Below are 14,963 nucleotides of genomic sequence, written 5' to 3'. Positions count from 1 at the left end.
GAGGGTTGAAGGCGTGTTTCTACTAATAATATCTTCATCTGCTACAGCCCACTTCACGTTATGCTCAGAGATGTTGATTTACAGCTGAGAGTACTAAGAGGGAGAGACAGAGAGGGAGAGAGAGAGGGAGAGGGAGAGGGAGGGAGAGAGGGGGAGAGGGAGCGAGGGAGAGAGAGACAGAGAGAGAGAGAGAGAGAGAGAGAGAGAGAGAGAGAGAGAGAGAGAGGAGAGAAGAGAGAGGAGAAGCCAAGGAGTAGCAGTAGAAAGGCTGCAGAAAGAGTCAGGAGCCCAGCGGAGGAGGGTGATTGGTTGAAGGGGGGGGGGGGCAGAAAGTGGTCGATGAGATATTTGTATAGGCTTACAGTGTAGCCTACATGTAGCCTACTATAGGCCTAGCGTTCCACCTTCAACTATGTCAGGGGTCACCAAACCAAAGATTGATCTCTACTAGAGTAGTAGATGAATCTTTGACCAAACCACGGTCCAAATCCGGCCCCCTGAGGTCAGTTCGTCTGCTCGACCCGCGCCATTATGTCACCTTGCGAGGAAGAAAAAAGAATAAAAATTTGTAAGATGTGTTTGTAGTGTAATAAGGATTTGGTCCCCAAAATAAATTAATCATTAATTTTCCTTGAGCTCAACAGTGCAAATTAAACCTGCTTTTATAGACTTCATAACTTCTGGTTAGTCTATCGCTTGCTCGGGCCTTAATCATATACGGTACATTAATTGTATGTGGCAAAGAAATCACCAGGAAAGCCTTGGTGATACTGCAAGTTGAATCTTTATTATTCCAAGAAGAGCCTCATCTCATCCTTATTTCAAAACTCTTTTCTCAACGCCCGTGGACAAAGCATGTTTTGCTAAATTTTTTTATAACTGAGTGGATAATTTGGTATATTTTATAATGAAATAGCGTGTGTCACCCTTGGTTCATAAAGAGGTTCTAGCGCCCCGGAGGGAGCTTTCTACAAAATACATACTCCTTATTTTTTCTGTAACTTTCATCTAAAACTTCATTCTCAATGTTTTGCACTCGCCTGGTCACTTGGTATTAAATTATTTTACAGTAAATTATTAATTGAGTGCACAGAAATAAAAAGAACGCGAATTATTCTATCGACGATGTACGAACCATGCAACACTGGAAAGGAAGTACGGTGAGTGGTAGAAGCCAGTGCTACAACTAGCGAAGTGAAACTGCTTCACAAAAAGGAGGAAAAAAAATCCCCCCCATCAAAAACTGACGCCATGAATCGGGAAAGTTAAAATTAGGGTTCTACCTCTGGAACTGGTTCTTATTTTGGTATATTTTAAACCTTATCAGACCATTGTGAACATGTGACTTCCTAATGTTTTAATGACTTAATTATTAGATGCTACCAAATGCCAATAAATAGCCTTGCGCCTGCATTGGCATTGCAGCTGCACAAATTTTGTGATGGGACTGAACTGTGACGGTTGAGTGACAGCAGAGATAAAAAAGTTGCTAATATGGATCTAAATCTAATGCATAATACTAACATTAGCATTAACAATGGTCTAATGACAACCAATAATAGTGTGTCGAATGACAATAATAATGACGGGGGAAGTGTTGTCTGGAAGTATTATCAAATTCATAGTTGTAAGCCAGAACTCGGCAAAGGACATTTGGTGTTTGGTTGTGTTTTGTGTGGGAAAAAGTTCTCAAGGAGCAGGTCTGATTTTTCGACATTTCATCTTCTTCGCCACGTCAAGACAAATCATCCCAATGTTGAACCTCCTCCAATTCCTGAATCTCAACGTGTCCAAAACTTCAAAGTTAAGATGCCATATACGAGGAAAAGGATAAGGAGGAAAGCAAACCCATCAGGAATAAGAAAGAATTTTTCAATTGTGTGGAATTATTTTGTGAGACCAACATCCCCTGATTTTACTTGTATCTGTACTCTCTGTGGACTTACTTATGATCTTGGTGTGGCAAAAAGTACTTCAAAACTGTGGAAACACCTGCGATGTAAACACCCACAGGCCTTTTCAGAAGGGCAAAACCTCTTCAGGCAGAGGAAAAGGTCTGGAGGCAGAATGGATGACTCTCAAAATTTCACGATGACAATGAGCACACACGATGTATTGAATAGCAGCAATGGAAGCAATAATAACTTTGGAAATGTTGTTCCAAGAAATGTACCCATGACTATTCCCACTGGCATGATTGCGAGCAGTAGTTCTGCCACTAGGTCCCGTGTGAGCACACCAGTAAGGGCACACAAAAGTGCTCACAATAAAAGGAAAGATCAGATTGACACACTTCTTTTGAAAGTGATAACGTCAGACCTTCAGCCCAGCTGTTCACTTGTAGAAAATAAAAGCTTCCGAAGTTTAGTGAAAGCTCTTAATCCACTCTATGAGTTGCCAAATCGTGATCAGTTGTCTGAAAAGTTTTTGCCTAAAACGTATGAAGCTGTACAACAGGAGGTAAGGCTTTCGCTACAACATGCAGGGAGAGTTGCTGTTACCACGGAGAGCTGGATATCATGGAGCTCTCAGCAATACATGACAGTTACTGCTCATATTTTCTCTTCTTCTTGGGAAAAAAAGTCTTTTGTACTCAGCACCACTCAAATTAGCAATGACATGACAGCTGCTGAAATTGCTGTGAAACTGAAGAACATTTTTATTCAATGGGAAATTCATGAGAAAGTTAATGCTGTCGTAACTGATAGCTCATCACTTATGGCTGATGCGGTCCGCAACCTGGAAATACAGCATGTGCCCTGTTTTGTGCACATTGTGGACAGAGCAGTAAAAGAGGGTTTGAAAAGTATAGATGGTCTCCCAGCAATTGCAAACAGAGTGAGGGGACTAGTTTCCTATTTTCAAAACTCAAATGATGGCATGAACATGTTGAAAGAAATACAAGGTGACGATGTTCCTCTGAAAATGTTGGTGAAAGATGAGGAAGCCAGATGGATGTCAACCGTGCATATGTTTCGTTGTTACATTGAGCAACATGAAAAAATTTCAACGGCACTCTGTTTATTAACAAAGACCGATGACTGCATCACTGAGAGTGAAGTTGGTGTTCTGAAAAAAGTAGTGGAAACATTGGAACCCTTTGAGTTGGCTGCAAAGGAAATGTGTGTTGAAAAATATACCACTCTTTCCACGATGATACCAATGCTAAAACAGTTGCAGGAATGTTTAGCGGAACTGCCGTATCAAGATTTCCCTTTAACCACAGTGTTGTCAACTCATCTCTGCCGTTTGTCCTTATCTCTCGAGACCAATTTTACTGTTGACGCTTCTACCGTGCTGGACCCTCGCTTCAAATATTTGCCCTTCAATGACTACGAGAAAGCTCAGAATATAGAAAGGCATTTGACGTCCATGCTGAGTGAAATGTTCCAGTCAACTACAGAAGATGTTGTGCCTCCGGTCGTGCAAGAACAGCGTTCAGGACAGCAAGCCAAATCCCTGTGGAACAGGTTTGATTCCAAAGTGGATAACTTACTGAAATCTTCTTCTCCTGCTGCGACTGGCCCAGCCATAGAGCTGAGACGTTATTTTGAAAGCAGGCAACCAAGAGTGCATGAAGTTCACCCGTTTGAATGGTGGAAATCGAATGAAGCTTTGTTCCCGAACCTTGCTAGAATAGCTCAGCATTTCCTGGCCATCCCTGCCACATCAGTGCCTGCCAACCTCATTTTCTCAAAAGCTAGCGAAATCTTTCTGGCAAAGAGAAGCTGTTTGAATGAAGGTCATGTTGACAAGATGATATTCTTGAACAAAAACCATGCGAAATTTGGTGAGTCAGGTTAGGATGGCCCATGTTTGTTGAGGAGAAGTCTGTTTATTTAAATGTTCACATAAAAGACTGCCATTTCTGTGTGGTAATCTCTTCGAAATGTCTCTTAATAAGTTCCATAATTGTGTCCCATGATTCAAGTGTGAATTTTTATTTTTTATGTCAGAGTGTGACGACCCTGCATATTTGCCGCTTTTGCTCATGGTAGGACCTGTTCCACAGAATATTTAAACGAAAGCTTTTTTTTTGGTGCAAAATTACTGAATTAATTATGAAATTCACACCAACTTGATAGATTTAGATGTGTCTGTAAATCACACATGACATTGATAGTTTGAAAAGAGAATCGCGTATTGTTCACTCTTTGTCATATAAATGTATGGACAGTTATGCCCCGCCAATATTTAAAAAAATTGCTGACCTGTAAATTCCATCAAGACAACTGCGGTCCTCCACTAACACCACTGAATGGAGAATATACAGGAAGTTAAAATCTTAAGTTATTTGGTGAAAGTTCTTTTACATTATTTGGCCCTGAAACTTGAAACACACGCCCACTAAAGAATTGAGAGAAATAGAAAATACTAGATTTCTAAATCTTTTAAAACTCATTTGAAAACAAATTTTTAGCTATCAGGAATACTGTAGTTCTTTTTTAACTACAGGGAATTTTTTTTTGGGGTGTTTTTATGGTGCTGGCAACTGCATGTAAGGTCATATGAGAGCACAGTGAGGTTTTTTGTTTTTTTGGTGTGTCTGTGTATTGTCTACTTTTCTACTTTAGTTGTTTTATTTAGCGCAATGCTCTAAGATTTTTTCCAAGTGGGATAAAGTGCTCATGTAAATACTATTTTTATTTTTGCTATCTACATTTTTTTCCCTTCATGAGTATTTTTCCAATATCTTGATTCCTTTATATATGGGAGAATGCTGTTACGTTTTGTATCCCTCAAAGCCATCTGATGATAGGACAAGTGCTGATGTGAACAACAAAATTATATTTCATTTTTCTTTGGGTTTTTGTCATTGAACTTTCTTGTTGATCAATATCTTCATCATAAATGTTATGTGAGGCATCGTGGTGAAATCAGCCGCTCGTCACAATAATGAAATCGAAGATATCGGCATTTTTCCTTCGGTTTGACAATTTTTAAAGTAATTTTTGTTTTTTTGGCTGAACACCTTTTATGTCCATTTAAAAACATATTTTTGTGTGGATTAAAGGCACAAAACGAATATGCAGATCTACACTTCAGTTTCCAAGGACTCTGAAGCTTTGGAAATTACCTAACTTTGGCAGCCATTTTCTCGCTACTTTTACCTCTGAAACCAGGCGACCCCGAACTCCTTCAATTCCAAATATCTTGACTTCTATTCTCTGTTCAAGATAGGCGTGTATTTTTAAAAATAAAAAATAAATAAACTTTAAGATGATACTAATAACTCCAGATGCCGAAAAATTGACGAGCGCCTGATTCTATTTCCTTGTGACACATATTCTTTTCTTTTTCATTGAAATAGATGATGTATCTCTGTCTCCCTGAAGCTTGACTTTGTTGCAGTTTGCCATAAAATATGCATGTGGTAGCCTTGTTTCCTATCCTTTTATCTTCTAGTCATGGTAACTTCACGACCAATCCTGATAGGCATTTCTCTTTGTTTGTGTCCTTTTTCCATGTAGAATTTTATTCACTTGGTGACATGTCGCGACCTCACTGCTTTCTTGTCGTATCTCCATTTAAAAAAATTTAAAACATTGAAAATGGGACCTCTTCTTAAGCTCACTCTTTGTTTGTTATGAACTGTTTTCACTGTTTGAAAAAATGGAGATACGACAAGAAAGCACTGAGGCCGTTAATGGTCACATGGCTTAGAGGGTGCAATAAGACTTAGTGAAGCTCATGTTTGACGAGGTTGTCTAGTATCTCTTAGTTCCTGTCCTTGAAATGTATGCCTCGGCTCATCAGTCTTGGTCATGACAATTGGTCAAGTATTGGGTGTCCTTGTTGTCAAGCTGTAGTTTTTGAGAACTCAGAACTGAAAAATTTATCTTTTATAGATCTGTGTTTTGTCACTCACACTTTCTCAGTTCTGTTGTTTCTATTTTTGGTTCATCATTGCCATAGTTTTGTTTTATGGATTTGATTTTGATTTTCAGCCCATCATTAACTTGTTGTTTCTTCTGCTCGATAGTATATTATATCATTCCTGTAATGCCCATTGTTTGCTTCTATTAGATTTCATTTGTAGCTCGTCCTTTCTTGTTTCATTGTGTTCTCTTGTTTTGCCTATTTTGTGCACTATTGTTTTGCTTTATAAGCTTTAGGATTTTGAATTGAGCTAGAAAGCCACACTGAAGAACTTCCATCAGTGACTGTTCGTTATATTTTTAGTACTTCCATATTTGTTACATGATTTTGATGTGTCTGTCGTCGTAGTTTACTTTTTGATTCAGTTAGTTTTCAGATTTTGTAAAGACTTTATTTGCATTTGCTACAGAATTCTGCATATTTATGATGACCTCTATGGGACATGTTGAAATGCCAATGTATGATTTGTATCCCTCAAACATTGTCTTTTTGTTTTCCTCATCCTTCTCTTGAACTTGAACATCATTTCCTTTCATATACCATGTGTAGTTGTGGAACGTCATCTCCTTTTGCATTTAATTCTGAAACGTCTCAATTCTCATCTATTTCTCATTCACCTTCTGCTTTCTCATCTATTTCTTCAGAATTGTTTCCTTTCTCATCATCTTTTCTTGAATATCATTGCCTCTGGCGATTATCTCCCAACCATCAATGGGTGGTTGGCGGGTGCTCTGGTGTGGTTTGCTCCTTTTTTCCTATCAAACAACTATCGTCTTTATCTCTCCTTCTTCTTCATGTTTGTTACTCTCTTGTAAATAATGTAACACTAACACCTCTAATCTTCGACACTTATATGACCTTATTCAAAACTTATTGTGTTGCAAGCGCCATACCACTCTTACTAAAAAATGAATTAAAAAAAAAAATCAAACGTCATCTTTTTTGGTATGTATTTCTGGAGCATCGTCTCTTTTCTCGTCTTTCTTTTGAGCATTATCTACTTTCTTATCTGTGTCCTTTAAAATAAGCTCCTCTTTGTTTTGTCTTTTGAATCTATCTCCTTTTTCATTTATCTCTTGTATGTCATATATTATATCCTTTCTCAACTATCAAATGAACATTGGAGGACCATTTGTTGGCTGCAGACAGCTCTGTAGCAGCACAGATCATTATTTACTGAATTTAGATATATATATATATATATATATCTGAGTTATGAGGACTATGTTATTTTGGTCCAAAATGTCCCATTTTGACTATGGTCTTGTATCACTGAATTGCATTTCTATTTCTCATTGCCTGCTGCCTGATGGAATTAGCTTTGTGTTGAAGGGATTTTTTTAGGTGTTAAATTAAGGAAAGCTATATATATATATCTTCACTATACTGCTTGTGTCTTTTATTTCACTACAATGCTCTTTGACTGTTTTGCCTCCCCTTATTTTTTCACCAATAGACAAAATGATTTACAAGTATCACGTATTGTATTAGGACTGGTGGCTTTTGTCTGAGCCGTTTTCTTTTTCTGCTTTGTCCCTTTCCTTTTTTTTTCCTTCTTTTCCTTTCTTTACTTTGATGTACAGGTCATGAATACATTTTGAAATGCATCATAAAATAATTTTAATGTTTTTTGTTTTTTTTCTTCCAAGAGTAAAGTAAAACAATGTAAACAAATGTATAAAAATGTATTGTATGTTCGTGAAGAATATTTTAAAAGCTTCTTCTAGGATGTATTTTTTTGGCTTATGTAGTGGCCAAATTCACTGCCTTCAGTATGACCCAGTGACTTTGATTTTATGTCCGGCTGTGTGTTTTGAATCTTCCAGCTATTGTCCCAATTTTTCAACAAAAAAAAGATGAATACACTGTGGTCTTTGCCTAAGAACATGAGTAAGAACGGGACGTGCCCAAAAACTTGTTTTGACCAGGTGACTGGAGTTATTTGTCTGTAGTTTGCATGTATAAAAACCTGTCTGTCGTGTGTATCATGTATAACTCTTCTTTTTTTTTTTTTGGTAGAGGTTTTACGCCGCTCGCAACTAACTGCATAAGGTCATATGAGGGCCGAGGGGTGGATGTCTACAGAGAAGTCCTTACAGGGAGTTGGGCTTACTCTGCTCACCTCTATAGCTTCAACAGCACAAAGTCTACTTCAGCTATAAAGGCATCCCGGAAATAGTGGGTCACAAGAGAGTGACAAACATACAAAAGAAGTAGAGGAAAATGACGATAGTAAGGATTAGGAAAGAAAAAGCAGTATTCTCTGTTGCAAATCCGGCCCAGTTATAAGCATGACATTGATAAATCAGCCCATTTACAATTCTACTGTGCAACAGAACATGGTAATTTCCCCCCTTTTGGGAATGACCTAAAGACACTTCAATCAGTAGCACTGCCCCGGGGGGCTATGTATAACTCTGTCATATATATGTCTTTTTTCCAAATGGCATGTGGCAGAGTCTTACACGTGGATGGTTGGCAGGTGCTCTGGTGTGGTTTGTTGCTTCTTCTTTCCTAACAAACATCTATCGTCCTTATTTATCTCACCTTTTTGTTTTTTATGTTTGTTACTCTCTTGTAACACCTCTAATCTTCTGGTGCTCATATGACCTTATACTGCTTACGAGCGCCGTAAAACCTCTACTAAAACTAAAAAAGAGTCTTACACCAAGCAGTCGAAAGTGAAGTCCGAATAAGAACCCAGTGTGAGCTGAGGGCAATAAACTTGACCAGGCTGCTTTTCCATAGCCTACTTTGTGCCGAATGTTGGGGTGAAGGGAGAAGACTACGCGTGGACTAGATCTAGCAGACAATGGAAGTCTACACTCTCTCTATGTCACTTACATGGAGCATGCATGTGAACTCAGCTGAGCGGATCAATTGCTAGCTGGTTTTTGATTGGCAATATCACTTGCTCCCCTTCACTTGGTCTAAGTGTCTGATTGTCTAAAATAAAAGCTGGTCCATTTGTGGTCAGTTGTTCCTTTCACTTGCACAGCGATGCGACTGATGCTGCTTATGTTTCTTGTGCTGTTAAATCTTTGTAACAATGTCATGGTGTAAAAATTTATTGAAAAGATTTTTGGTTCTCACTTGTACTGTACCCAAAGTATCGCTCAGGTGTGCACAAATACATAGAGTGCTGCCAATCTATAACGACATCGTTGGGACCAGAAAAAAATATCGTTATAGAGTAGAGAGTTGTCGTTATAGAGAGACAACCAAAAGTTACTAATGATGTGTACGGAAAAATGGGGACCTGGGCTCTGTGTCTCTATACAGAGGATGTCGTTATATCGAAGTCATTATAGACAGACTGCACTGTACATGTATTTGATTTAAATTTAATAAATAAAAAAAGAACAAACCTGTCTATCTTCCCTCAGGCATCAGTATCACTCACAAGTCATTGTGTCATCATACAATAAACAGGGGAAGCTAATGGGTCACTCAGGGCTGAGTTGTGGCCCCTGAAATCCTCCTACAGGCCTGGTCTGCCCAAGCAGGAACCCTCTTTTGTTCTTCTGTCTCCCGATGAGTGGAAGATTAGGCAGATACCAGTTTGTAAAATTTGGAATTATAATTTGTGACTCTTGCTTTCTAAATCGATGACACCAACTCTCTGGAACATATTACATAAACTCCTTATGTCCGTTTGTTTCTCTACATAAACCTGTTGGCTTTTGATTACGTGATGACATATCGTCGCCTGAGTACAATAACCCTGTAACCCACACTGTTAAATAACACTTTTTTTTCTTCTTTTTTCTACTAAATGTAACATTGCGGATTTTGTGTCAAATTTTTAGACATGTAGCTCAATAAACATCGCCTGTGCAACATTCCAACCTTAATTTTTAACAAACATTGATAGATGAATTGACAAAGTTATTTCCTTCTTTTGTAAAATTTTGTTTTTGTGTGGGATACTGGGTTGTTGTACTCGGGCGATGATACATGTACAGAATGTAATGAACCATTCTTGAAAACTTGTTTCCAGTGTTTGAAAAAAATAGAAAAATTTTTTTTGTACAGTTTTGTTTTCTGTAAGGTAATTTTTGCATAAAATCTTGTAATAAAGCATGTGGGCAAAGGGAAATGATTGATATATTGTTCTATTTGTTTACTCTCACAATATTAGTGAGTTATTTTCCTTGTTGGTGAAAATTTGTTCAAGTTGCCTCGTTTGATTTTTAAAGAGAAATTTCATTTTCTTGTGTTGTATGATAAAATTCTGTAAAGAATAATGATATGATAGTAAATGGCCATTTTCTAGAGGTCTGGTTATTTAGTTGCTGGTTTGTTTGAAGACTTTTGGCCCTCCTTTGTATCTAACATGCTGATAGAATCTGGGTATAAATATAGGAAAGACTCAGAATTGTCTTACAAGATGCCCCTGTTACCTAACATGATGTACCCTTCTGCCTCCGAGATCTAACATTGACAACACACTCTATGGAACATTACAGCAACTGCAGCAAACCTGCACTTATCACTACATGGCACTGGACAGAAGGGCGAGAGTCCAGCTGTTGCTGGTTCGATAACAACAACAACAACAACAACAACCTAATATGATGAAAGCACTAAACTATGCGTCTTTGTTGAATGTAGAGTGTAAAAAGGAATATTGTTAAATGAAGCTGTGGGAAAAGATTTGTTTTTGCTTTACTGTACAGTAGTCTATCATGCACGTAGCCAAATAGGTGGAATATGGAAATCTTTTCATTTTGTACAAATTTTGCTAAGTGCACGTTTTAAAAACAAAGAATAGGTGTGTATTTTTAGGATGCCGGTTTTGACTCGTTCCAGTTAGAGCCAATCTGGGCTGCAGTGTCCTAGCAGAAAGATCGAGATAGTGGGTGAAAATGTTTCCCTTCATGGGAATCAAACTTGGGTTTTCTGTGTGCAACGGTGGTCCACCCACTGTACCACAGAGGCTGGTTTGCCAACTTGTTATTGTTTAAAAGGGTACCAGAAACCATATTCTTTGTTGGACTTTACAGTTGTCGGCACTCACAATGGCGATGGAGAAACTTTTATAAACTTTTAACATGATTTAAAACAGCCTTGCCGGGGTTTGGGGGGGGGGGGGGGGGGGGGTGGAGAGAGAATTGAAGTACGTTAGATCTAAATAAATATTCAAATTCAAAGAACAAATGAGCAGAACAATAAAATTTCAAATAATATTTCAGTGTGCAATTTGAACGAAAGAGTGTACACGGAACTTGAAAAAAATGGTGTACAAAATACGAAAAAGAGCACGCCACGGAGACCACCCTGGAAATGGACACGCTGCAGAGTCCTACACAGTATTATTAATAGCTGTATGTTGTTGAGCTCAGTCATTGAAAACATCAGTAAAAAAACAAAAATTTTATGTTACATGTACACTTTTAAGTGTCAGTTGAAAAAAACAACCCATTACATAATCTATATATTATATTAATTATAATGATTCTGCGTCATTGTTTCACAATTGAATGAATGATAATACATAATGCGTATTGTTTCAACTGTTTTGGAAAAGTCATGCAAAGCAGAGGGATTTCTTTTAATTTCGGGCACTATTTTATTCGTATGTGTGTATTACTATTACTTAACTAGTATTACATGCATTAAATATTTAACAGCTGTAAATCTGGTTGGTCGATGATAATTACATGTCTCCATGTAACTCTGGTTTGAATTTTCCTTAATTACCTGTTGGAGCGAGTGGGATGGAATGTGCGTTGTTCACGTCAGTTTGTGTAATAGTGTTTTTTAAGTCTATTCTAATTCTTGTACTTGTAGCAGTTCCTAGTCTGACCAACAATACCCTCTACGCTTTTTCTTTGTAATGTTACATTATATCATAATGTACATGTATTCTGTAAACATCTGTTTATGTCCCGAGTTTTTAATTAAACAATTTGAACGTTATATATACAATTTATCTGTGTGTTTTGTTGCTCATTATGTTATGTCTGTCAGTGTGTTTGTGTGTGTTTTGTCTGTCTTGGTATTTAATATGCTCTACACTTCTTGCATCACAAAAATGTGTAGGCTGTACATCAGGATAGCTTGCTTTTAGTGGACATGTTGCCCGTAGATCTTTTTATGTGGGTGGTTGGCGGGTGCTATGGTGTGGTTTGCTTCTTCTTTCCCTATCAAACATCTATCGTCCTTATCTTCCTTCCTTCTTTTTCGTGTTTATTTCTCTCTTGTAACACCTCTAATCTTCGGCACCTATATGACCTCAATGTGTTGCAAGTGCCGTAAAACTATTACTAAAACACAAAACAGATCTTTTTATGAACAAAGTGTATGTATAGGACTACGTGTTTTTTTTTTCTTTTTTCGTAAGAGTTTTATGGCACTTGCAACACAAGGTATAAGTGCCGAAGATTAGAGGTATTACAAGGGAGTAACAAACATAAAAAAGAAGGAGGGGAGATAAAGACGATAGATGTTTGATAGGAAAGAAGGAGCAAACCACACCAGAGCACCCACCAATCACCCATAGACTACGTATGAGCATATGTGATGGATATAGCTATAGAAAAAATAATTCTTGTGTAACTAATAAAGGGAAAGGTCCTTAGAGCCGTAGTTTATCAGTCTTCCACAGGGTGAAGTGCAGCAGATTGTGCTTGATCTTCTCCCGAATAGAAAATCGTCTGTTGCTGGTTTTTCACCTCCACTGCAATCACACAATGTCAGGTCTGGCTCTGTTGGTAACCGAACCCATGGCCATGATCTTTTGCTTGGACATCTTGACACCTGATGTCTCCCCCCCACCAGGGCAGTGCTACTACTACATGTACTGACTGAAGTTGTCTTTAGGCCATTCCTCTTATGCACAGTAGAATTGTAAATGGGCTGATTTATCCATGTCATTCTCATACATGTACTGTGCCGGAACAACATATTTGCAACTGCTGCTTTTTCTTCCCTCATCCTTACTGTCATCATTTTTCCTCTACTTCTTTTGTATGTTTGTCACTCTCTAGTGAACTGCTATTTCTGGGGGGGGGCTTGATAGTCGAAGCAGACTTTATGCTGTTGAGGCTAGAGTAGAGAAAGTAGAGTAAGCCTGATTCCCTGTTTGGACTTCTCTGTTGTCATCCACCCCTTGGCGCTCATATGACCTTATGCAGTTGCGAGCGCAGTAAAATCGTACTAAAACTAAAAACCTGATGTTCAGACTTGTTCAGATCGTTTAATTCTCTGTCATTGGATGTAGCAGTCCCTTTCATGCCTATTATTTAGGTCTTCCTTGATTTTTTCCCTCGGTTTTTCTCTAATCATTTTTCTGATCTCGCTATGTCTAATCATGTCTCATCTGGTGTTGTTGACGGTTCCCCACAGTCTGCAGGTATCACATCATTTGATATAGCAGGTGGTTGGAGGGTTTCCCGGGTAATTCTTACAACTTTTCTCTACTTTGTTGTGTCTATCTACCTTGGGGATCCACCTTTTGCCGTTATATGCTTCTCTTTACTCAAACTCCAAAACAGCGCTTCTCGCAGATTGTAGGCCTACTGTAATTATTTTGGTAAACTTGTTTTCCAGGTCAGCCATCTGTGGTGTAGTGATAAGGCACTTGGCTTGCTCACTCAGGAGGCCTGAGTTCGATTCCCGAGTGGGGATACTTTTTATGGAGTATCTCTTCGTCTTTCTGTGGGGATATTTTATTGCACTCTCAGCCCGGGTTGGCTGTGCTGACTAGCCTGGTCAAAGCCTGTCTCCTAAATGATCTAAATTATGTCAGTGGGCGTGTAAAACATATAGGCCTACATTTACAATGAAAATAGTATTTTAATAAAGAAGCAAAGTGCAAAGCATCAATCATTTCCTTCTTTCACTCATAGCATACACATTTTTTTGTACTGGCCTAATAATATATATACTTGTACACGTATGTGTGCTATCACCAGGGGGCAAAAATATAGACTCCTCGATTGTCTACCGACTACCTGTCAAACAAACCAGCCTACCATAAGCCCCGCCCGACTGACCACACGTACAGTCTACCGCAATAGAGGCGGTCTGCCCAAGGAGGTGGTAAAGTCCTTGGGTCTACCATAGACTGACTATCACCGGATCATCGCTGTGGAGGCTGTATAGCGACACGTGACGATGTGCCATGGGTTAATTTAGAGATCAAAGTCAAAGGCAGTGGCGTTTACATTTGTGGGAAATTGCGGTGTGTGTGTGTGTGTGTGTGTGTGTGTGTGTGTGTGTGTGTGTGTGTGTGTGTGTGTCTGAATGTGTGAGTACGTGTGTGTGTGTGTGTGTGTGTGTGTGTGTGTGTGTGTGTGTGGACTATCTCAGTTTGTGATGGTAAAGATGTTTGGTAAGTAAGTCTCTATAGCAAGTGACCTTAGCGGATCACGTTGACAATACAAAGCTGGGCTGGAAACACACAGACAGGGAAGATGTAAGTAAAGCTACCGATATAACCAGCACAACATCAACACGGTTCTTTTCTGGGGACCATTAAGCATTTTTAATGCGGCCAGTGATATTTGTAAAGCAGTAAGGCCTACATACATATAAAATTACTTGTAGACCGTCAATTATTTAATTGTGCTACAGAAATATCGTGGTAGACCGGCAAATAGAAACTAGAGGCGGCGCCCCCCCCCCCCCCCCCCCCCCCCCAATTCGAACCGGACCGCCCCATCTCCGCTATGCAAGGAGTCGTAATTGTTAATAGTTCTTTTTTAATTATTTATTTGATATTGCTGGTCACTGTTCTCTTCTGTTCTTCCTTGAAGCTCAATCCCTTCCAGATTCACTATACCTCCTTCCTTTCTCTGTAGGGGCCTACAAATTAAATTCTAAACTGCATCTAAACTGTCGAATTGGGCACCCAGTGGTTATTATTATTATGCGTGCTTTGGCTGGTAATTTAAATGGCTCAACTTTCTCCTTTCTTACCAAAAACTCAAATTATGAGTCAGAGTCAGGTATAGAACGATCAGAAAAAAATCGGACAAGCTCTTTTTGACACATTTAAGGCCAAGGGAATGTCAGCTGCAAGAAAATTTGGACAATAGTTACTCCAAGATTTGGACATCGCCGAAAGAAGACAGATC

The 14,963-nt window shown here is 38.7% G+C and overlaps 1 protein-coding gene across 1 annotated transcript; it reads left to right on the top strand.

Moving 5' to 3' along the window:
• The first annotated feature begins 2,175 nt into the window (after positions 1-2,175).
• On the top strand, positions 2,176-3,804 carry LOC101850551 (zinc finger BED domain-containing protein 1). The gene has a single exon (XM_005095161.1). The coding sequence runs from the start codon at positions 2,176-2,178 to the stop codon at positions 3,802-3,804; it is 1,629 nt and encodes a 542-aa protein (XP_005095218.1).
• Positions 3,805-14,963: the final 11,159 nt, after the last annotated feature.

This window comes from Aplysia californica, unplaced genomic scaffold, assembly GCF_000002075.1.
Source record: "Aplysia californica isolate F4 #8 unplaced genomic scaffold, AplCal3.0 scaffold00096, whole genome shotgun sequence".
Taxonomy (NCBI): Eukaryota; Metazoa; Mollusca; class Gastropoda; order Aplysiida; family Aplysiidae; genus Aplysia; species Aplysia californica.
Note: the sequence above shows the minus strand (reverse complement) of the source record. Positions and strands in the feature narration are given on the sequence as shown.

Excerpts from the sequence above, each read along its gene's own strand:
- LOC101850551 (XM_005095161.1), top strand. The coding sequence starts at position 2,176 with ATGACTATTCCCACTGGCATGATTGCGAGCAGTAGTTCTGCCACTAGG.